The 25,695-nt window shown below is 33.9% G+C and overlaps 1 protein-coding gene across 1 annotated transcript; it reads right to left on the bottom strand.

Moving 5' to 3' along the window:
* Positions 1 to 490: 490 nt before the first annotated feature.
* LOC127848989 (protein jagged-1-like) lies at positions 491 to 23,246 on the bottom strand. The gene is made up of 7 exons (XM_052381717.1): positions 23,114 to 23,246; positions 22,637 to 22,756; positions 20,798 to 20,908; positions 18,852 to 18,971; positions 4,008 to 4,152; positions 2,051 to 2,105; positions 491 to 1,330 (listed from the first exon to the last, which is right to left on the bottom strand). Exons 1-7 carry the CDS (start codon positions 23,244 to 23,246, stop codon positions 1,205 to 1,207), a joined length of 810 nt encoding a protein of 269 aa, XP_052237677.1. The 3' UTR covers positions 491 to 1,204.
* Positions 23,247 to 25,695: the final 2,449 nt, after the last annotated feature.

The following is a 25,695-nucleotide window of genomic DNA, read 5'->3' as shown; positions in this document are numbered from 1 at the left end:
AATAATACTCATAACTTATATAAGAATAGTATATTTGGTTTCGTTATTCTTTCGTCCATCAATCATTTTCAAATAAAACCATACTTGCAGGCTAAAACAATTAAAGAAACGGCAAAAAAGGTTATTCAAACGTATGAGAACAGCACAATAGTTTTTGACAAATTTACTCAAAATTGCAAGAGAATTCTGGAACTCAGTATTTCTAAAAAAAAATTTAAAAAGTGGAAATAACAAACAATAATAATCCATGTTATTTAACAATGATTGTTGTATCGAAATAAGTATACTATTTTAAAATGGTTTTAAAATGAATTAACAAGGGTCAAATTAATTTGTACTGCCATAATATTGTCTGTTTTGTCCAACATCTAGCGCATTCCGGACGACGAATATTAAGCCAACGGTCAATTAACTTAAGTTTTCATTAATTAAAATAAAAAGAAACGTTGTTAAAATTTATTTTTTTGCATTTTCAGCAAACTTGTGCGCTTAAATCGCATTATTTCAATAGAAGGGATTCAGCAATTCAAAATGTGACGGCTTTACTCTGAACTCGTCGTTTAAGATTGGAGTATTTTGCTGCATGGCATAGCGATACGAAATACGTAAATATACATTCACATTGTGCAGCGTTATTGTACATCAAGAATAAACATAATATAAACCGAACGCACACAACGAAATGAAGCGACAGAGAAATAGTTTAATGTTAGAATATCATGTAAGGACATTAAGGAAAATCACACACAAACAATTGGTCGCAAACATCAATAAACAGATACCGGTTTGAGAGAACACATATTATCTTAACATGTTTTCACGTCTTAATTTGTATTTGGTATTACTTTTGTGATATATAATTTATGAATACGAATGCAAATAAATAACCTTTTGTTTTATTTATCTTTTACAATATAAATTATTCCTTCCTACTTGACAAGGTTGCATACATGTGTATATAACAATCTGATGTCCTTCATGTTTTGTGCGAAGGAACAATCGCTTGTTTTTTTAAGCGAGGCATGTATACTCATCGAATGCTCTGTTGTCACTGATGTAATCTTGCAAATGACACTCGTTTAACGTAACGGCTAGTATTTCGTTGTCAGTGGTATTGATATGTCTTACGACAGCTTTGCAGTTATTGGTCTTAGGTAAAGTCATCCGTGCTGCTAGTGGCACCCTGTATTGGGGGGACGTTAGACTACAAACTCGTCTCTGTGGCAATCTTTAAGTTTTCATACTCACTCAAATGCACATCACGGTCTGCTATGCGATCATAAACGCTTTCTATGAGACCACGGGCTGTCAGATTTTGATACTCTCTCCCCTGCATTAAAAGGTAAATGTTATCTGGCTCATGTTCATCACGATGTTAGTTTATATAAATATAGAGGATTTATATCTTTTTTTGTGTGCACCATTTGTTTAAATACAAAATTTGTATGAATAATAATCAAATAAAATAGTATATAATGATGACATTCGCAATCTTTGAATAAATTTGAATATTTTTAACATTTAACAACTATCAATTGGAAATGATCATTGAATAATACATTGACGTGACATCACTGTTAAAGCGAAAATCTTCTACAGCTCTGGCTTTCGTGTACTCAACCGTGCAACACAAATCAATTTTATATTTAAATATCTTTACACTTTTATACGTCATACTTTATAAAGAAAAAGTCACCTATGTAAAGGGGTAATTATAGTAACACACTTTTTGTAGCAAATGGTGGTTTGAACAAAAGACTGTCAATCGGATCATTTCAACGTTCCAAACTGAGATTTAAAAAAATTGAACTGTACAAACACATGTATGTATGTATGTAATATTTAAGCGTTTACCTAGCAACAAGGTCGGCAGGCAACGAGGGAGTAAGACAATAATCAATGAACAGTAGCTTACTATAACTGTTTTCGTCTTTCCCAAATAACTAGTGTGTTAATAAGTTTACAATGTGTCTTCTATCGTCAACATTACAGTTCTTGTAATGCAATATGATATGAATTACTGTGTGTTTACCAATGGGTTGCAACTCACCTCATTTATCTGGGGAGTAAAGGTGTTTGGCATGGGAGTATTTCTTCTTCGGAGTCTTCAAAAGTTAAAAGTAAATCATAGAATTTTTGATAAAAAAATAAATACACAAATGAATAAATACATAAATACATTGATCAATTAATACATAAATATATGAATTAATGCATAAATGAATGAATGAATGAATGAATTAATTAATTTATGAATTAACTAATTAATTAATTAATTAATGCATAAATAAATGAATTCGTGAATAAACAAATAAATACATATAAATAAATAATGAATAAATAAATAAATAAACAATAATATTTTATGAATTCATTAATTTAGCAATTAATAACCAATCAATTAATTATTCAATTAATTTACAAAAAAAATTGATAAAATAAATACTTATATTTGAAATGCCTGATAACAAAACAAAACATATGCACAAAAAAGTGAAAGAAGCAGACGATTTGCTATTTAAATTAGGTTTAAATGGACATTCAAAATGACAATGAATATCCAAATATATAACGAGCAGCATTCAAACCTAGTGTAACTTTTAAGGCAACCAAAGGCATCAGATACGATTGATGCCTCTAAGAAAAAAGAAGATAGCGGATATATTGCGGCAAGATAGAAGATTAATTGCCTTATCACGTGATGTGACTTCCCTCAAATATCATAGACGCGACTAAATAGATACATGAACCTTATTACCGATTAAACAATGCTGTTTTGGGAATGAGGGCTTTTTATCCGACAGATTAGGAATTATATGCCTATAGTTATTTAGTGGCACAGATGACTTGGATATACCAACTGTTTAAGTCGTCATTATGATCGACGCCGTTTTAGATACACCACCTTGTCTTTCGGCGATTGTCACTTAACAAAGACTGCAGGGGCGATTATGGGTTGTATGGTATATTGTACGCGTCTAACTACACGAGATCTTGTTGAAACAGTAGTTTAGGCTGTCAAAAACAACATCTTGCCAACGTAAGGTTTAGTCGACAATTTTGTTTTGTTTATATGGACGCATGATATGGACATAATACAAATTTACGGATAGAGCTCGAGCCACGCTACTTTAACGAATAAGTAAAAGTCATTGATACAGTGACGTCCATACGAATCGAAAGCCTCAGATCTGACATGTACGTCGTGTGAACAGAATTGCACATAAACCTTTACTAGGAATCGTATTATGGCAGCTGGAGAATGATTCTCACAAGTAATCCCACCAAACTCGGCTACATGTTCATGAAACAACAGCCGACAATTGACACCTGTGATCACATGATATTATGTTCCCACACCGTCGATTACTAGTAGTACTCAGAAGAGGCTGCAAGTAACTGAAGTATAAGTGAAATTAAGAAACACAGCAGGCAAGTGTCCTAGGGACCTAACAGGAGCTGGTTGTGAAGAACGCACATTTATGCAATCTGTTCATACATGAGAGAAGCATGGGATTTCAATGATGCAGCTGGAAACGATATGAGAAACAAAGTTTACTTCAGATATACCAATGAATAGTAAAATATACATAGTTACCGGGGCAAGTGATTCACATATGTAGGAGAGACAAAAACTGCACCTTTTGAAGGATCTTAAGAAGTTTATTGGATCCGATAAGTACGCGAAGATGAATCAGCAGTTATGGAAATACAAGTTGACAACTTTCAAACCATACCTACTTCAAGATAAGCAAATGCAATCAGACACTCTTATTTTTAAGAACATACACAATTCGAATGTTTAATGCCTGTGTAATAAACGCCTTCTCGAATAATCATGCATGTTGTGTCGTACATCACATTATGGATTATAATTGAATTGCATCGGATGTATTAAGTGCAATCATATACAGTAAATCTATGTTTCCTTCAATATATTGTCTATATTAATCTATTATTACACATTGAACATATGTGTTATATTGACAAGTAATGTTCAAGCTTACTTCTTTGCTACGATGACAATAACTGCTACATTGATGACAACCAACACAAAGAAGCCAACCCCGACGCCGATGTACATAGATGTCAACGATTCCGTAGTAGACGAGGCAGTTGATTGGTATTCCGGCGCTTGGGATGTTGACGCCTCTGCATTGTTATAGGAACAAAAAGCAATACATACACAATCAAAAAGGCGCCTTTCAACAGTTCATATAGGTAAAATAATTTCTCTCAGGCTTGAATAGTACCTGTCTATGGTACATAATCTATGTTTCTAATTTTGCAAAAACTAAAGATAATGAAATTTATAACAAGCTGACAAAGGGACAAATGAGTTTGTGAGGAAGTTGAAGTATCAGAAACCGTGCCCATAATCGACTGCTTGATACCATACCGTCTGTTTTATAAAGCACTCACAACGCTGCATGGTTGTTGGTTTCTTCATTTACAAAATGTTGGTCACAATAAATGGTTTCATTATAAGATCGTGGGGGATAATACATATATGTAAGCATACTGATTTGAAACCTATTCAGGGGGTGGATCGTACGCAAGTAACTGGCGTGGCGTAAGTGAGAAAAATAGTAACTGGTGTTCAAAATGGCGGTTAATGGGTGAATTGTGAATGTTTTCGTCGGAGTTTTTAAAAGGTTTGTACATTTACGATACTTATTCGACATTATACTTAGGCGCAGGATGATCTTCTGATATCCATTTAACCTCGGTTTAAATCCTATTGATGAATTATCAATATTACAAAAGTTATTGAAGATTTTATGCACAAGATTCTCATTGTTTACGATTGACACGGTTCATTGTATGTGCATTTGTATGCCATATATAAGGGTTTCTCAGCAGTTTTTATGGAAAGGTGGACTCAAAAACCATTATAGTTTATCTTTTATGAGCACCAGGATGCTTCCAACAGGCAATCGCAATATATGCATCAAAATTCGAAAATTAAACCCCATTTCAATAACTGGTGAGCACAGTACCCCCACTTTCAGTAACTGGTGTTTCTTAAAAAAGCACACTTGGTATATGTACATAAAAACAAGGCTTAAATTCATGAAGGTTTTCGTCTGAATTATAGACTCAGACTTAAAAAAAGAATCGAACTATCATTTTATATACAATTCGTGTCATACAAAAATCACATTTACTATAAAGAGATTTACACAAAGACCACTTTTCATTCATTATTAAAGCATGATTTAAAATCGCTAATTAATTGTTTGAAAATCTCAGTCTGAGTCTATATTTAAGCCTTTCAACATTTGTTAATACGGACCTTTGTGCAGTTACAATCCCATTCCTCACAACTTAGCTTTCTGTTTCAGAAACCATGAGTCTGACATAAGGGCTCCGCACAAAGGAAAGAAGAGAACGATAGGCAACCTCGGTGAAATTCCGAAAGGCGTTCATTATTATGTGCATAATAGACAAATAACAAGATTCAACGAGGCCGTGTTTTCTTATTTAAAGTGTTCGCGGAATTTTGATCAGAATGAGATTAATAGTAACTAATATTTGTGTGACACGGTAAAAGTTGTTTTACCCGTTTTGTAGCTTAAATCCGCGGGACAAGTACAGCGAACTATAAATATTAACGTTTTTTCCTGAATAAATTGCATTGCTGGTAAAACTGTTCACGTTTGCGTTTTACATGAATGCTCGAATCTGTATCATATAATACGCATGATCTGATCCATACAAATAAGACATACTAGAATGTACTTAATTCATTGTTACGTTTATTAACATTTAAATAATGATTCAAAATAAATTCAAATAAATGTAAATTGACTAGAAACACGAAAGCCGCGTTCTGAGAAAACTCGACATAATACTTGTGCGTAAAATGTGTCGTCACAGATTAGCCTACAAGCTTATCAGGGACGACACTTTCCGCTTTTATGACATTTTTCTTTTAAATAAAGTCTCTTCTTAGGAAAAATTCAATTAAGGCGGAAAGTGTCGTTCCTGATTAGCAGTGCGGACTGCACAGGCAAATCTGGGACACTTTACGCACATGCATTATGCCCAGTTTTCTCAGAACACGACTCACGGTATTAACACACACTGTGTTACTATTTACGAATGTAATAATAATGAAACATAAAATCACATTACTATTTGTAAGGACAATCACAGCGGTTCGGAGGGGGTGGGGATATTTATCACAATAAAATGTGAACACACTCAGACTCCATGCCAACTTTAAACGACTAGAAAAGTATATGACGCTTTTAATGTATGGTTTATGTCACTTGTACGAAACTTAACTAGCACCAAAACCCATACTATATAAAATCTTTCCATGAATTCCACCACAAAATATTTGTAAATATATTAACAATGAAAATGCCGAATTCCGAACACAATGTATACATATTTTTTGATTATCTGTGTCGTTGTGAAAAATTTACAAAATCGCATATTATTGGAATGTACATATTGGGAAATAAGAACAAAAACAACTAAGTGTATACAAAAACAAACACTCAGTTCCAGAATGTCTACTCGTAATATAGAACATACAGCTTGTAAACAAAAAACTTTTAAAAAATCAACTGTGATAACTTAATTATTAAAATCTATTTTTCCTATCCTATTTATAGAAGAACGGATGCAAGCCTATAAGTTTCAAAACATTCGAGAAAAATAACTTCAAAAAGACTGTCAGTGTTGACTTCCTGATTACTTACATTAAAACGACGATAAAGCTCAAATTAAAGGAAATATTGTGATTTGTGGTTTGAATAGGAATTTTGTTAATTAAGCAAAAAATGGCACTCAACTTAAAAACAAGCAATTCAAACAATGAAATAATAAACAGGGAAACAGTGGCAAACGTTGTAGTTTTACGAGAAAGGGTGTTAGAATTACTCATGATTAATTTCCACACAACATTGCTTAATATGATTGTTCATGCAATGCTTCCATTTGAACATTTTTCCACAGACGTGGCAAGAAAATTTGGGAGCATCGTGCTTATTCATGAGCTGTTTCAACAGCCTCATTGTCTTAAATGTTTTGGTGCATGTTGCACAGGCATGCTTTCCTTTTCCATCGTCCGGAGGGCTGCAATTGTGTATTCGAAGAATTGATGGGGTTTTGTATGACTTCGAACATACTTCACGGGTGTATTTTTTTCATCCGAATGTCAACTCAAATGTTGTTGAAGTGCGTATCCTGACTGACAATGCTTCGCACACACTGTCCATGAATACTTCGATGATTTGCCTCGGTGAATCTCATGTTCATGCTTGTTAAGCCAATACGTCGTTGTGAACTCCTTCCCACACTGACTACAGACCTTTGGACCATCGGTGTGGGAACGGGTGTGACGCTGCAGAGATTTTTTTTACACTTGAATGTTTTTCCGCACTCTGGAAAATCGCACTCGTATGTGGAATCACTATGAATCTGCATGCGCCGCTTTAAAGAGTATGCACATGATAATGCAACACCGCACACTTCCCATTGAATTTGATCTCCGTTGGACGATTCCATCTGTAATAACACATAAAATAAATAATATTATGTTTTCTTTTTTCTGTGTACTCTGACTATTGAATAAACACCAGTTACTGAAAGTGGGGGTACGGTGCTCACCAGTTATTGAAATGGGGTTTAACTTTCAAATTTTGATGCATATATTGCGCTTGCCTTTTGGAAGCATCCTGGTGCTTATACAAGGTAAACTATAATGGTTATTGAGTCCACCTTTCCATGAAAACTGCTGAGAAATCCTTATATATGGTTTCAAAATGCACATACAATTAACCGTGTTAATCGTAAACAATGAAGCATTTGCGTATAAAGTCTTTAATAACTTGTTTAATATTAATAATGCATCTACAGGATTTATACCGAGGTTAAATGAATATCAGTAGATCATCTTGCGCGTAAGGACAATGTCGAATAAATATGGTAAATGTACAAACCTTTCAAAAATTCCGACGAAAACATTCACAATTCACCCATTTACCGCCATTTTGAACATCAGTTACTATTTTTCTCACTTACGCCACGCGAGTTACTTGCGTACGATCCACCCCATGCTATTGACGGGGCTGGATGGGTTTATTGAGTGAAAACAAAAATTGATTGCGGACGCTGAAAAAGCATATAAGAAGCAACATAGCAACACGACTAAAATCCAATACATGTAATTGGCCTTCAACTTTGGAAAAAATGTAAACAAACGTCGTAAGAGGAAACCCGCTTTATGTACAATTGTATTGAACATACCAGCACCCGATTGTATAAACAGTTAAACCGGTGGTTAACCACATACCGGCGGTTAAAAGTCGGTAACATGTTGGTTACTGGTCGGTAAGCGTTTGTATAAAATTTGGTAAGTTATACCGATCGGTTAAAACCCAGTTAAAGCATACCCTGCTTCCCTAGATGGGTAAGTACAAGTAACCGAGGGGTAACTTACACAAAACGGCCGCGGCGCGCGACATTATAAAAGCTAACCATCGACGACCTTCACAATTTCGACGAGTAAACAACAAATTGCAGCGACTGACACTTTATTTGACTTAATTTACAGGGCAATACGATTTCCGACTTCGGACGACGAATTTAAGGACGCACAGAACCTGTTTCTTATATTCTGTTATGGGTATGCCGTGTGTGATCCGATGCATCAATGGCGCCCATGTTAAAAGCATTTCTCCGAGAACAGGGAACATCAAAAGTACAAACAAAAAACAAAACACGTTCGAACTAGTATCTTACCTTAAATAATCCTTTAAAATCCATAAATAATCCATTTAATGCAATAATTGACGAGTTTGCATCTAGGGTCTTTGATAATTATTTTAGCATAGTTAAAAAAGACCCTTATGCCATCATATCATTATATTCAAATGAGAACTCAATAAACTTTCTTCTTCGTCACACGCTACGTCATGTACTCTATGTACATTACTGCTGTTAAAATGAACCGGAGCAGTTTATCAAATGTGTCGTGTTCTGAGAAAAATAGGCATAATGCATGTGCTTAAAGTGTCGTCCCATATTAGCCTGTGCAGTTCGCACATGCTAATCAGGGACGACACTTTCCGCTTTTATGACATTTTTTTTGTTAAAATGAAGTCCCTTCTTAGCAAAAATCAATTTTTGGCGGAAAGTGTCGTCCCTGATTAGCCTGTGCGAACTTAACAAGCTAATCTGGGACGACACTTTACGCACATGCATTATGCCCAGTTTTCTCAGAACACGACACAAATAATAACCGTTGGTGAACTCGGTTGCATTTGCAGATTTCTGCATACAAAGATATATTTAAACTTGAACAATGTTTTATTTGTCTATGGTGTATTCCCTTATTGTACAAGAAAGTAAGTAAGTTTATTGTAAACATAAGCCAACTTAGAAGAAACCTCTAGCATGTTACGACGACCATGTATAATTTTTATGTTAAATCTAGAACAACTTAAAGAATAGACGTCTTTGTAAGCACTCTCTTGCAGTTTGGAAGCACCAGGGATTCCGCTAAATGATGCAAATCCCGACATCATTATCAATTTGTCCCTGGTCATTTTGATGAACTCATAGTTAAAATTTACACTTTATTTTATTGTGAATTCATTTGTAAATGAATTTGATAAAACAATACATGTCGCTGTTTATAAGCGTGACACTTCGCGCGAAAATTACGTCATTAGAACATGCATTGTGGGAATGTTTTGGTTAAAATTACCGGTGGTTAAATTCCACTATGCGCGGTTAGGTTACTTTGCGGTATATCGTGTTTATACAATCGAGTTACCTTGAAGGTTACTATACCTGAATAACCGCAAACTTACCAAGGTTTGAATGTTACCGAGCGGTAACTTTAACCAGCGTTTATACAATCGGGTGCAGAGGGTTCAATGAATAATGCATCGAACGATTATTTAATCGCGTAAAATAGTAATCGACCGGCTAATTTGATTGTGATTATTCTTCTTCTTGGGCAATAATAGCCGATTATTTAAATTAATTATGAGATTACCGAAATGTGTTAAAATTGTCTATACGTTATGACGTTTTGTTGCATACGGGTATTTCTACACAACGATCGACCAAAGCACATCGCTTTGAAAATGTGAATCAATTTTTATTCCAACCAAATATTTACGAATTTGCACGGACACGCACATACAACACTTATTATAATAATATCTATACGAATTTGTTATCTTTACGCGTTTTGTACAATTCGATACCAAGTTTATAAACAACGATAGTGTAATCTACAAAAGTCGACAATATATAAATATTGCATGTCTGACAGGGTGACAGTAAATTTGTCAACTTGAGGAAATACTGTCAAACGAGGCGAAGCCGAGGTTGACAGTATTTTTCCGAAAGTTGACAAAGCTGTCAGACATGTAATATTTATTTCATTATACCGAAAAACTATTCAAACATGAACAATTTATATGAAACATGAACAATTTTAATATTCAATAATTGTTCTTAATTTAAGCAATGATTGACGGATTTGGTCGTCTGTTTACAACGGAAATGAAAAACTGCGTACTGCGCATGCGCGAATGGGACAGCATATGCTTTTCCATTCCGATCTTGATTGCTAAGGTAGCGGGCGACAGTATTTTTCGAGCGGGCGACAATATTTTTTGGACAGTAATTTTTTTCCCGCTGGGTCTGAGAGTATTTCTTTGTCACGATAGTCTATGGGAGTAAAGCATTGTGAATACAAGTGAGGTCTAATAATACATAATATTAATATTTTGTAACGGACAGATTTCAATGACACTACTGTGACATAACGCACACAAAACGCACATTTGGGCCATTATTGGAATAATATGATAGTCGAACTTTGTATCAGATTTCATGCGGTCTTGGATAGGCGGCCACCTGGGTCAACATATGAATAGCCTCGGGTTAGCAAACATCAATTATTACCGGGCACGAATATTTGTTTATCTTAAGTGTCAACATTCGGTCAAGTCCGTATTTATTCGCTATGTGTCCGTTGCATTCGTCACAGACACGTGACTTTACACAGCCAATCAGAATTGTACACGTAACAATTATCAAAGCTTTCGTTGTTTATATCTATATTAATAAACAGTCTTACGTAAGTACCCGAACATAGGTGTATTATTGCTTGCTGTCGCGGGCTGGGCCCGTTGCGGGCTTCGCATGTATCTTGTATTTGACAAACATTTTGAAAACGTTGTGTTGTGTTAATAAGCAGAAATAAAACGTATAGAAATCAGAATTGGACTTTGTCTACGTTAATGTATGTGTTATGGTACACTACTCGTTAAAATTATTAAACAAATAGAATTTGGCATTGAAATATCTAAATATATAGCTTTTATTTACTTTAAAGAACAGTGTTAATTTTACAATTAACATAACTCAATTTTCAGTATTTTAATACAAACGTTACGATTATAAATTTATATATTACTTATTTCGGTAAAATGTAGTAGACGTTGTCGTTTTAAGATTTGGAACTAGCCTGAGTCTAATGACCGAAATAAGGTATTTTTTTTTTATCCACCAACCCATAGGTGACCGTTATTCCGTTCACAAATCGAAAACTTCGACAAAATATAGTTAAAAATGATCCCAAAGCGGATTTTTGCAATATGGCCTAGAACTGTTTTCACTTAACGGTTGTTGCCAATAATTTAACTATAGCATAGATACTACTATTCAATTGCTAGATAAGCGGTCGTTTATTTTCCAAAGGCAGTACAAATCATAAATTAATATTTCGTCGATAACCAAAGTAGCAATGAGCCTCGGAAAATATTGTATTCAGTCCAATTGACAAGAAATAAGTAAGTCATGTGAAATGGCCAAAGTTGCAAGTAACACATATGGTTTTGATAAATATTCTGTTGGATCTGTGAATGGTAAGATTCATACACATATTCTACGTAACACTTTGTTTATCCAAACGCAGTAACTTTTGGAATTTTTATACAGATACAACTTTTTAAAGACAAAAATAAGTAAACACAGTTCACTAAATGCATATGAAACTCATGAAACAGCATAATAAACATTCTTATAAACATTCACTATTTTGTATTTTAGACAGTTGTTCAATATTTAATACATGATTAAACCCCAGTTCATATCAGTTTTAAGCATTTATTTTCTCTTGGTGTAGGTAGGGACAACTGCAAAGGATTGTGGTGTCATTACAAATATTGGAAGGTTGATAGCAAGCGATGATGAGGTCTATGGCGGTAACCTTTTGTGAAAATCCATTTGAAAAGTAAAGTATTTAGAATTATAACTGATCGTCTTTCTGAAATTCTTGAATAATTTCAAATATTCTGTAATTTCAAGGATAAGTAAGTTTCGTCAATTTCAGCACAAAATGTGCCAATACCATACCACGTACATTATCGTACATTAGCGAATCAGGAAACGGACACAAGAGCGTTTCAATAAGCCCGAAACTTAGAGGCTTAATGACATCCACATTGATTTAATACCGATTCAAGAAAAACAATTGAGATATACATAGGTGTTACACAAGTTAAGAGTGTGTATATATTCATTTATTAAATGATTTCTGAACGGTATTGACGTACGAGCCTTTTCAAAAGTCTTGTGTTACCCAAATATTAGTATAAATCATTTACAATATGTATTGTTGTGATGCATTTGTATGTTATGCACGACATTTAATTAACACAACGTCTTGCGATTGGAAACTAAATATGTAGTCGATAAGTACGCTTATTTTACAGGGATGTAAGAAAACGTTTTTAGCTAAGAGTTATACATAAAAGCATGGTAAAACATGTAGTCATTAACTAATAGTCCTACGGAAACGTCCACTGACATGAATGTGAAATCGCATTGGCGTGTCATTGCAAAGATGTGACGTGTTTGTCTATGCGGAAATGTCAATGTATACACACGGCCCCGTCTATGTCATTGAACAATCTTTCCGCATAAACGATGCTAAATAAATGCATTCTCGGAGTCTATTTATATTTCGATAAAATTCTGAAGAAAAAAATACATGCATTTACACAATCATATATGCAAATAAGTTTCTTCATGAAAATATGAAAAAGAGCCACCCTTTTGCAGTGTTAATTAAACGTCAAAATATTCAAATGCGAGACTTGAAATGAAATGTATTTTTATTAAACAGCAAAGAGTGGACAAATCATTATAGATTCTCTTCATAGTCGAGGCAATTTACAAAAGTTGAATGATGCTTTCGAGGAAATTTTCCAAGGAGTGGTTGGCTTCAAACTGAAAGACCGGACGTAAGGTCGATATGATGACGAACCAAATGTCAAGATCGTCCTGTACACAATTAAGAACGATGTGACTATTGTCATCCGGACATTCTCGGTAAATGCATTAACATTCATCAGTTTTGACCACAGGCGCATGATTTTAACAACCTTAAAAGAAATGAACTATCAAATATTTCACACCTTATATAAAACTCCTGACCCTTACAGTTTCAGAAAAGAGATTTGAAGGGCGTCGATAGTTATTATACAAGTCCTAATTAATAAGTTATGCCTTAAGCGTGGAAATTATGGACTCCAGTGGCATGATTTGAACAACCTAAGCGAACGTTACTTGTCAAATAACAAACATCTATGCATTGTGGTGTCACATAAGATTACCAAAATATAGTTCAGAACAGTACATAAATTAACGAATTGTTCATTTTGTATCGTTAGTCTTAATCAGGGAGTAATAAACAAATCAAAATGCGACGTGAAACAGAATTGATCATACAGTAATAAGTTCACATACTAAATAACATAGAAACTGGAAGTGGTTACAACAATAATCGTATTTTTACTTAATAAAGATGTTGTAATATTTGTTTAAAAATAAATGGAGGACATTGATCGTCGAACAAAGGCCATATTAATCATTCTGCAAAAATAATACAAAGCAAACCTCGTATAATAAATGTTGAAACATAATCACAATTTCAACATCTACGTATTTAAGGAAGTGCTTCAATGAATTGAAGCTTATACGTATACAGTATTATGCGGTTTGGACTTTCCAAGGAGCGCACGCTTACAGCACGCTCTCTGAATCAGATTATGATGATTATTTAGTTAAAAACAAACAAACACTCAAGCAAGCAAACAATCAAACACGCGGAACAGAACAATTGAGCGTATCGTATTCATATTGTGAGCAGCATTCGATATTGACCTCCTGATATGAACACATTCTTTCCGGAAAACAAATAACTTAATACGTTCTTCTTAAGGAAATGTTATCATTGTGATCTTTTTCTTATTCCTTTGGTTTGGTATACTCCACACTTCGCAAAGTTCAACTATATAACTATAATTAAAATATTTCATCATATCCACGAATGTGTCGTGGATACATTGTTTTCTTGATTTATTTCTGAATAAAAGAGTGAACAATACAAATAAGGTGCCTTGACGAAATCGAATTGCGCATCCGAAATACTGTTAATTTCCGTACAGAACTTTTCTATGCATGTTTTTTAAATTGTAGTTAAGAGCTTGGGGTGAAACTTAATAGTGTAATAGAACGGTAATTATGAAGCCTCCGTCCACATTTCTGCGTTTAACTCTGATACATAACTTAATACACTTTATAAAAGACACCCACACGATGTTAAACACCAAATAACAAACATCTGACCAGTGAGGTTTCATCTTGTTGTTTGTTTAAATGTTTATGCCGCTCAATAATTCGTATGCTATTTTAAAAACGAAGGATACTCCTGTATTTGATTGTTCTTTTTTTAATGTCGCAGTAGAATTTACAAAAAGTGTTTTTATTCGAAGAGCAAAGACGATTGAATCCCTATAGATTTCATTTCACACATAGTCGAGACAGCGTTCAAATTGACATAAATGTGAGTGTGTTTGACACCGTCTTAAGAGCATCGCAACATTCTCGCTTCCGTATTTCATTTATGCTGTGCCACTTATATCAGCTATACTTGGCAATGTATAACCGAGGAGAACAATCTAAGGACTGTATGCGAAAAGTCAATGTCGCTTCGTCTTGATTGATGCTCAGCATAGATGTATATGTTCATTTTTAGAAGAATTATTAACTTACTTAGATGTTTAACCGTTTATTATTTTATTACACAAAACGTTTTCTTTGTCAATTATTAATCCACATAATTCTTAATCTTAATCTACTCTTTATTTAATGTATGAAATTCATTTGCGTTAAGGTAGACCTGTATACTTAATATAATACATGCAACCGATTATTTGCGTTGAATAAAGCGCAACTTATAAATGTGAAATTCTAATAATTACAAAATGGCCATGTTGTTTATTATATTTCGTCTTCTGGTTTTGCAGTCAAGTATCGAGTTGTTTACAACGCTTTCCTGATTGTGTTTATGCAGTTTCATTATTCCTATGGCATTATCAATCTGTTCAGACCCAGAAGGGACATAACATAGTTCACGTTATTACATTTATCGCTTTAATTAAGCAATTGAACCTACGTACAACTCACTACTGCAAAAAACACTAATTGGCAATAAATAATGAATAAGTCATTCACACGAAACATGAAATGCTCGTGCAACAAACGTTCACTCCATCTACACTTTTTGTGTAAAATAACTGATGCAAATAAATACCAGTCGAATAATTGTCTTTTAGTTGGTCTAAAGCTATCCCTCTGTTACAAAATTTGCTCATGTTTGACTTATGTATAGGTCGATGTCCGGTGTCACGTCCTGTTTTTTTTATGAAACATATATGCAAAATATTTGTAATACACGCATTCAAAGAGTTTTAAACCCATATCTCTTAAACAATACTATTCCAATTAAAAGTGTACTACACTTAAGCCCCGATGTTGATAGTTCGGACTGCACTAGCTTATCTGGGATGACACGTTCCGCAAATGCATTAAGCCCCGTTTATCCAAAGTGTTGCTAATTTCTACTTCTGAAAAATGTTCACATCATGCAGAGATACCCACTATATCCAGGCTTGCAACCCTACTGACACTGGCCATTGACCCACATTGCAGTAACCACACGTCTGCTCACAGTTGTTGCCAAACGTGCATTCAGTGAATGCTTGCAACAAAGCACAATACAATTTAACACATTGCGTCAACTGAAAGCTGTCTTAGCAAACATATATACTCTGAAATCGGTTATTGTGGACATCAAGACACGATTGGAGTTTTACTGGATTGGCAATATCCTAAAAGAAATCATTACATCAAGCAAAGCAAATGTTTTTTTCTGATTGCAATTTTAAATATTGCTCATAGAGTCAAACCTGAATTCACGGTCAGTCAAGGGAAATGACCAAAATGACCGTTGTCCACAGGTGACCGTTGAATTCGGATCACAATTTTAAGATGGTTGGTCAGTTGGTAGTATTGCTACGTCGTTACCCCACCCAGTCGTTTGCATACAGTGTAAAAAAAAATGCTCATTGCCGTTTACTAAGCATAATAATATAATTAACTTACATTGAATAATACAGAATAATATCTTATAGATTGATATAATGTCATATTGTTTAACTAAAGCCATGACTTTATCAACTCTAGTATAATTGTTTACTCATGCATATCGTTTATCTAGTAAATAAAGCTTGTCACGTGCCATTTACGTCACGTCCGTACAAGTTTAAAAAGCGGCTTCGCTGCCATAAACCGATAGTACGGTCTTACTGTAACGTTCTTATTCAAACAAAAAGACGCAAACAAGTGTTAAAATGTGTTCGTTCGCAAACATCACACCAATAGTATTTTATTCAACAACCTCATTCAAAATACAAACATTCATTCATTACTTAAAATAAAAAAGACCTAGCACAAAAAACAAGATAACTTATCACGTAAAAAAAATTAAAACACACACAACCATTATCACTCGCAACAATCAAAACAATTCGATCCACGCTAAAAAACTCGCTAATCTTCTATGAATACTAGTACACTTGACCCGATGCGCAAAGAGTTCGTCTTGAAATTTCATGATGAAGTCAAGCATTACCTGGTTATTCTTAGACAAAGCAATGTTCTTTTAGTGATCGATCTACTGACGCGTTCGCTGACCGAGCAGACGGCGCTGGATGGTGGAAGTGCTGAGTACTAATTAGCGGTCATTTAATTAGCGATAATTACTTTAAACGTGTCACATACGCTGACATTTTTTCTTTTGAAGGTACCCCACAATTATCCCCGGAAAACAAACCTTCTCAACACCTTATTATTTGTTTATCGCAGCGGGCCGCTATTATTATATCAAAAGCAATTACCGCTATCAGACGCTTTAACCGCAAAATAGACGGACAAATGATGAGCTGTTTTTTTAATTTTCGCGACTCGATACGATTGACGCGTGACCGTTGATTTCAGTTCAAACGTTTATTTCAGAGTGGAATATAGTGGCCGTTGGCCGTTATGGACAGGTGGCAATTATTTTCAAGTGTAATAAAGATTGTTTTTCGTCGGGGGGATTCCAGACTGACCGTTATTTGCAAGTGACCGTAAATTTCAGGTGGCCGTTAGGTCAGTTTCGACTGTGTTAAGTTTTGTGTTAAAACAATAGATTAGATCATTACATGAATTTATAATGTTATAATGAAAAACGGAACGTTTAACAGATTTTTGTTTTGTATTTTGTTCAAGATTGAGCACAGTTAGTTGAATTAAGATCAAGGCTTTTGAGATGTAAAGGTCTTAAAGATTTCAAGATTTGGTTATAATAAACAGTGTTATACAACACAAAGGCACTTAGGCGCTTCTCTGAGACCCCACAAACTAGACTGAAATAAATTAATTGTTTTAAAAATTTTGCGCTATTGGCATTATTAAAAAAAGGAAATCAGTTCCTCCTGTAGTTATGCTTTTCAAAGACCATGTTTGAACACAGACCAGGCATAATTTGAACGATTGATCTGAGCCAGTTTCATGCGATTAGACAAAACCAAGATTCCTTAAGTGTACACAAGGTTTCACTATAACAATTTATGGAAAACTGAACCGCACCCTTGCGGACATGTTCTTCATCGGACCAGAATCATGATCGAATGTTGATCAGATATCATAAGAACAGAATGTTCAGAGCATTGTAAACATAATTCCATTGTCCTACTTTACTTGCTGACATGTTGGTACAATTCATTATACTAAGACTAATTATTGCGTAATGGAACTACGGAAATATTGCATAATTTATAAAAGAAGAATATGAAAAATAATATCGAAATTACTCAAATTCGTTTTTGGTTTGTGCAGAACATATTAATAAGAACTGTGTTGTTGACAATCTACTGACACAAATGTCGAAGTCGTATTCATTTTTAACTTTTAGATATTTTATTTTTTACATAAATTTGTATTTGGTGTATTCTGTTTCCAATAATCGTTTTGACCATTAATCTTCAATATTTGTGAATGGATATATTTTGTAAATTTTTACCAAATGTTTAATATGGTCGACATCGATTCATCTTGTATTTTTTAACACTTTTAATATAGTACAATAATCTCACCGACGAGTTCACAGTTCTTTCCTGTCCACCCATTCTTGCATGTACACGTGTAGTCCGTTCCGTTTTCCACACAACCGCCGCCATTTGTGCAATACGATCCACTGCTGCAATCTGAATTAAGCATTGTAAACATAATTCCATTGTCCTACTTTACTTGCTGAAATTTTTGTACAATTCATTATACTATGACTAATTATTGTATAATGGTACTACGGAAATAGTGCATATTATATATTACTATTATGCTTAAATAATTGTGTCAGCAATGACTGGTTAAATATAATATTTTTAATGCAGCTCGACATACATTAATAAAACAGTCATACTCACCAACGAGATGGCAACTTTTTCCTTTCCACCCTAAAGCGCAATTGTTACACGTATAGTCTGTATTGGTTGATGTTGGGACACACGTTCCACGGTCGTTACAATGTCCAGACCAGCTACAGACTAAAAGAAACGTTAGATATGAACATCTTTTGTCAATATTGATCAAATATGAAACAAATAATATAGACATTACTGATAAATATGTACAGGTCAAAGGACCCATTAATATTCAATTAAATTGTCAGCTTTTTGTTATGTGTAAAAAAGTGTTATTGCATTTATGTTATTTTAAACATCTTAGTTAAAATAGCTATATATTATTTGTGTATATGTTTAGTTTAGATAAAGATTAAATATGGTCGACATTTATTGAGTTTGTATTTGTCAGTACTGTTGATAGAAAACAACATTCCTACCGACGAATTCACAGTTCTTTCCTGTCCACCCATTCTTGCATGTACACGTGTAGTGCGTTTCTTTTTCCACACAAACACCGCCATTGGTGCAATACGATCTAGTGCTACAATCTGAATTGAACATTCAATACATTATGATATTGTCTAATCTATTTGTTTATTTCTTACGTGTAAAAGTATAAATGTGACTATGAATACTTATAACGAAAGTCAAACTACGCAATCATACAAGCATGTGTACTAATCTGTTATAAAAATCTAAAGCAACATAAGATTGAAAGATTTTGAAAACGTTCATTTCTAACCAACGAGGTGGCAACTTTTTCCTTTCCACCCTGAAGCGCAATTACTACACGTAAAGTCGGTATTGGTTGATGTTGGAACACATGTTCCACGGTCGTTACAATGTCCGGACCAGGAACAGACTGAAAGAAACGTTAGATCTGTACATCTTCTGTCAATATTGAACAAAGAAGAATATGAGAAATAATATCGAAATTACTCAAATTCGTTTTTGGTTTTTGCAGAACATATTAATAAGAACTGTGTTGTTGACAATCTACTGACACAAATGTCGAAGTCGTATTCATTTTTAACTTTTAGATATTTTATTTTTTACATAAATTTGTATTTGGTGTATTCTGTTTCCAATAATCGTTTTGACCATTAATCTTCAATATTTGTGAATGGATATATTTTGTAAATTTTTACCAAATGTTTAATATGGTCGACATCGATTCATCTTGTATTTTTTAACACTTTTAATATAGTACAATAATCTCACCGACGAGTTCACAGTTCTTTCCTGTCCACCCATTCGTGCATGTACACGTGAAGTCCGTTCCGTTTTCCACACAACCGCCGCCATTTGTGCAATACGATCCACTGCTGCAATCTGAATTAAGCATTGTAAACATAATTCCATTGTCCTACTTTACTTGCTGACATTTTTGTACAATTCATTATACTAAGACTAATTATTGTATAATGGAACTACGGAAATAGTGCATATTATATATTACTATTATGCTTAAATAATTGTGTCAGCAATGACTGGTTAAATATAATATTTTTAATGCAGCTCGACATACATTAATAAAACAGTCATACTCACCAACGAGATGGCAACTTTTTCCTTTCCACCCTAAAGCGCAATTGTTACACGTATAGTCTGTATTGGTTGATGTTGGGACACACGTTCCACGGTCGTTACAATGTCCAGACCAGCAACAGACTAAAAGAAACGTTAGATCTGAACATCTTTTGTCAATATTGATCAAATATGAAACAAATAATATAGAAATTACTGATAAATATGTACAGGTCAAAGGACCCATTAATATTCAATTAAATTGTCAGCTTTTTGTTATTTGTAAAAAAGTGTTATTGCATTTATGTTATTTTAAACATCTTAGTTAAAATAGCTATATATTATTTGTGTATATGTTTAGTTTAGATAAATATTAAATATGGTCGACATTTATTGTGTTTGTATTTGTCAGTACTGTTGATAGAAAACAACATTCCTACCGACGAATTCACAGTTCTTTCCTGTCCACCCATTCTTGCATGTACACGTGTAGTCCGTTTCTTTTTCCACACAAACACCGCCATTGGTGCAATACGATCTAGTGCTACAATCTGAATTGAACATTCAATACATTATGATATTGTCTAATCTATTTGTTTATTTCTTACGTGTAAAAGTATAAATGTGACTATGAATACTTATAACGTAAGTCAAACTACGCAATCATACAAGCATGTGTACTAATCTGTTATAAAAATCTAAAGCAACATAAGATTGAAAGTTTTTGAAAACGTTCATTTCTAACCAACGAGGTGGCAACTTTTTCCTTTCCACCCTGAAGCGCAATTACTACACGTAAAGTCGGTATTGGTTGATGTTGGAACACATGTTCCACGGTCGTTACAATGTCCGGACCAGGAACAGACTGAAAGAAACGTTAGATCTGTACATCTTCTGTCAATATTGAACAAAGAAGAATATGAGAAATAATATCGAAATTACTCAAATTCATTCGTTTTTGGTTTGTGCAGAACATATTAATAAGAACTGTGTTGTTGACAATCTACTGACACAAATGTCGAAGTCGTATTCATTTTTAACTTTTAGATATTTTATTTTTTACATAAATTTGTATTTGGTGTATTCTGTTTCCAATAATCGTTTTGACCATTAATCTTCAATATTTGTGAATGGATATATTTTGTAAATTTTTACCAAATGTTTAATATGGTCGACATCGATTCATCTTGTATTTTTTAACACTTTTAATATAGTACAATAATCTCACCGACGAGTTCACAGTTCTTTCCTGTCCACCCATTCTTGCATGTACACGTGTAGTCCGTTCCGTTTTCCACACAACCGCCGCCATTTGTGCAATACGATCCACTGCTGCAATCTGAATTAAGCATTGTAAACATAATTCCATTGTCCTACTTTACTTGCTGACATTTTTGTACAATTCATTATACTAAGACTAATTATTGTATAATGGAACTACGGAAATATTGCATATTATATATTACTATAATGCTTAAATAATTTTGTAAGCAATGACTGGTTAAATATAATATTTTTAATGCAGCTCGACATACATTAATAAAACAGTCATACTCACCAACGAGATGGCAACTTTTTCCTTTCCATCCTAAAGCGCAATTGTTACACGTATAGTCTGTATTGGTTGATGTTGGGACACACGTTCCACGGTCGTTACAATGTCCAGACCAGCTACAGACTAAAAGAAACGTTAGATCTGAACATCTTTTGTCAATATTGATCAAAAATGAAACAAATAATATAGAAACTACTGATAAATATGTACAGGTCAAAGGACCCATTAATATTCAATTACATTGTCAGCTTTTTGTTATGTGTAAAAAAGTGTTATTGCATTTATGTTATTTTAAACATCTTAGTTAAAATAGCTATATATTATTTGTGTATATGTTTAGTTTAGATAAAGATTAAATATGGTCGACATTTATTGTGTTTGTATTTGTCAGTACTGTTGATAGAAAACAACATTCCTACCGACGAATTCACAGTTCTTTCCTGTCCACCCATTCTTGCATGTACACGTGTAGTCCGTTTCTTTTTCCACACAAACACCGCCATTGGTGCAATACGATCTAGTGCTACAATCTGAATTGAACATTCAATACATTATGATATTGTCTAATCTATTTGTTTATTTCTTACGTGTAAAAGTATAAATGTGACTATGAATACTTATAACGTAAGTCAAACTACGCAATCATACAAGCATGTGTACTAATCTGTTATAAAAATCTAAAGCAACATAAGATTGAAAGTTTTTGAAAACGTTCATTTCTAACCAACGAGGTGGCAACTTTTTCCTTTCCACCCTGAAGCGCAATTACTACACGTAAAGTCGGTATTGGTTGATGTTGGGACACATGTTCCACGGTCGTTACAATGTCCGGACCAGGAACAGACTGAAAGAAACGTTAGATCTGTACATCTTCTGTCAATATTGAACAAAGAAGAATATGAGAAATAATATCGAAATTACTCAAATTCGTTTTTGGTTTGTGCAGAACATATTAATAAGAACTGTGTTGTTGACAATCTACTGACACAAATGTCGAAGTCGTATTCATTTTTAACTTTTAGATATTTTGTTTTTACAGAAATGTGTATTTAGTGTATTCTGTTTCCAACAATCGTGTTTACCATTACTCTTCAATATTTGTGAATGGATATATTTTGTAAATTTTACCAAATGTTTAATATGGTCGACATTGATTCATTTTGTATTTTTTGACACTTTTGAGAGAGTACAATAAGCTCACCGACGAGTTCACAGTTCTTTCCTGTCCACCCATTCTTGCATGTACACGTGTAGTCCGTTTCGTTTTCCACGCAAACACCGCCATTGGTGCAATTCGATCTAGTGCTACAATCTGAATTGAACATTCTATACATTATGATATTGTCTAATCTATTTGTTCATTTCTTATGTGGTCAAGTATAAATGTGACTAAGAATGCTAATAATGTAAGTCAAACTATGCAATCATATAAGCATGTGTACTAATCTGTTATAAAAATCTAAAGCAACATAAGATTGAAATTTTTTTGAAAACGTTCATTTCTTACCAACGAGGTGGCAACTTTTTCCTTTCCACCCTGAAGCGCAATTACTACACGTATAGTCGGTATTGGTTGATGTTGGAACACATATTCCACGGTCGTTACAATGTCCGGACCAGGTACAGACTGAAAGAAACGTTAGATCTGTTCATCTTCTGTCAATATTGAACAAAGAAGAATATGAAAAATAATATCGAAATTACTTAAATTCGTTTTTGGTTTGTGCAGAACATATTAATAAGAACTGTGTTGTTGACAATCTACTGACACAAATGTCGAAGTCGAATTCATTTTTAAATTTTAGATATTTTGTTTTTTAAAGAAATTTGTATTTAGTGTATTCTGTTTCCAACAATCGTGTTTACCATTACTCTTCAATATTTGTGAATGAATATATTTTGTAAATTTTTACCAAATGTTTAATATGGTCGACATCGATTCATCTTGTATTTTTTAACACTTTTAATATAGTACAATAATCTCACCGACGAGTTCACAGTTCTTTCCTGTCCACCCATTCTTGCATGTACACGTGTAGTCCGTTCCGTTTTCCACACAAACGCCGCCATTTCTGCAGATGAGATCCCCTAGGGTAACGTTCCTTATGTCAATCCCCTTCAGGTGCGCGGGCTCACTACACACGGCGTCGATTACTTTGAGCTGGGACTGCCGGTCCTGTGCTTTCTCAACGAGCCGGCGCAGCTGGCAGTCACAGACGAGCGGATTGTTGTAGAGATGACTGTACAGACAATATATGTTTATATACAACTGTTTTATGTTTGATTATAGATTTACTACTAAAGGAAGACGTTAAAAAAACAAGAACAAGAGCTGTCAGACGACAGCACGCTATACTTTTCGAGTGCTTGACAGAATAACGTAAACCATCATGGGGAAATTGTTAATATTTAATAAGGTCAAGTAAATATAGTCATATTCTAAGTAGAAAAGAAGACCATAATTGAAACATATTGATCGCTAATGTTTTAAATAAGTTGTACTTTATAGACGATTCTGAGTTCAGGTACATTTTCCACCATCTATTGAACTTTTGTAAAGACAAAACAAACTAATAAGATTTTATTTCAAGTTTAATCGCAACAGCTTGGGTGGGATGGTGGGACAATCCTTCAAAACGAAAATGAATAAATATTTGTGTTTTTACCATGTTCGAAAAGAAAAAAGCTTTTATAGTGGGGGTGGGGTAGGGGGAGGGGGTCAAAGTATGAAAAAATCTGATCATAAATAAGTTATGGCAATTTAAGCAAAGTTTTTCAAAAATAAAATAATAAAAACAAATATGTTTGCGTTTTTTACCATGTTTACAAAATCTTTTTGTGTGTGGGGGAGAGGGGGGGGGGGGGGCAATAATGTGAGGTCTGGTCATTTATTAGAGTATATTTCAAAAATAAGTAAAAAAAGGAAAAACACATTTTTGGAGGGGGGAGTCTGGGATGGGGCGTGAGGGATGGTTTGGGTAAAGTCCATCGTTGATAAGAAAAAAAGCAGCATAACTCAAAAAATAATTCTGACAGAGTTATGCACCTTGACATACACAATTGGCATGCTGACATAAATAAGTATTCCAAGTTTGAGTTTATAATATTTGATAGTGTTAAAAGTTATTTGACTGTATAAACAACTTTAACCAACGCCGACGCCGATGCCGGGGCGAGTAGTATAGCTCTCATTGTTCTTCGAAAAGTCGAGCTTATAACAATGGAATTCCGAGATGTCAAATCGAAAGAATTTATAAGAAATCGATTGTTCGTGACTGTTTTAAGCTTCCTTGTTTTAACTTCACACTCATTTGACAGACATCCCATGATTGTTCTACTCATGAAATAAATGTTGGATTAGTAACGGTATAATAACTAGTATTTGTGTGTCATCTGTTTACCAAACAATAAATGGGGAGTTTGAACCATTGTAAAAGTGACAGCAAATAGAGGCGTGTGATTTAACATTGATTCGAAACAAGTGAAGACATTTCAAAGGTGTTCCGGGTGGATTAACAGGCTATCAAGCGAGCCACAGCTAAATAAAAGATACACCTATTTGCTGACTATGTGAAAAGCACTGCAATCTAATAAAAATAATTATATTTTAAGATGAGATTTGTGTATAAATACAAATCTTATGAAACAAACTATTTTAATGGAACATACGTTATTTATTTATTAACCATTGGATTGGTTTGTGCGTTTGTCCGTTACATTTACAACGTAAACATTGAAAACAATAAATTCTAAATATGATGATATAGTAAAACACCAGAAAAT

Source organism: Dreissena polymorpha, chromosome 10 (assembly GCF_020536995.1).
Source record: "Dreissena polymorpha isolate Duluth1 chromosome 10, UMN_Dpol_1.0, whole genome shotgun sequence".
Classification (NCBI taxonomy): Eukaryota; Metazoa; Mollusca; class Bivalvia; order Myida; family Dreissenidae; genus Dreissena; species Dreissena polymorpha.
This window is presented reverse-complemented; position numbering and strand designations above follow the sequence as displayed.

Bases quoted from the DNA above. Each gene is read 5' to 3' on its own strand.
- LOC127848989 (XM_052381717.1), bottom strand. From the start codon at position 23,246: ATGTATAGAATGTTCAATTCAGATTGTAGCACTAGATCGAATTGCACC. The intron at 22,757-23,113 runs GTGAGCTTATTG...CGTTTCTTTCAG, and splicing joins AAAGAACTGTGAACTCGTCG to TCTGTTCCTGGTCCGGACAT. The intron at 4,153-18,851 runs GTGAGTATGACT...ATAACAATGCAG, and splicing joins AAAAAGTTGCCATCTCGTTG to AGGCGTCAACATCCCAAGCG.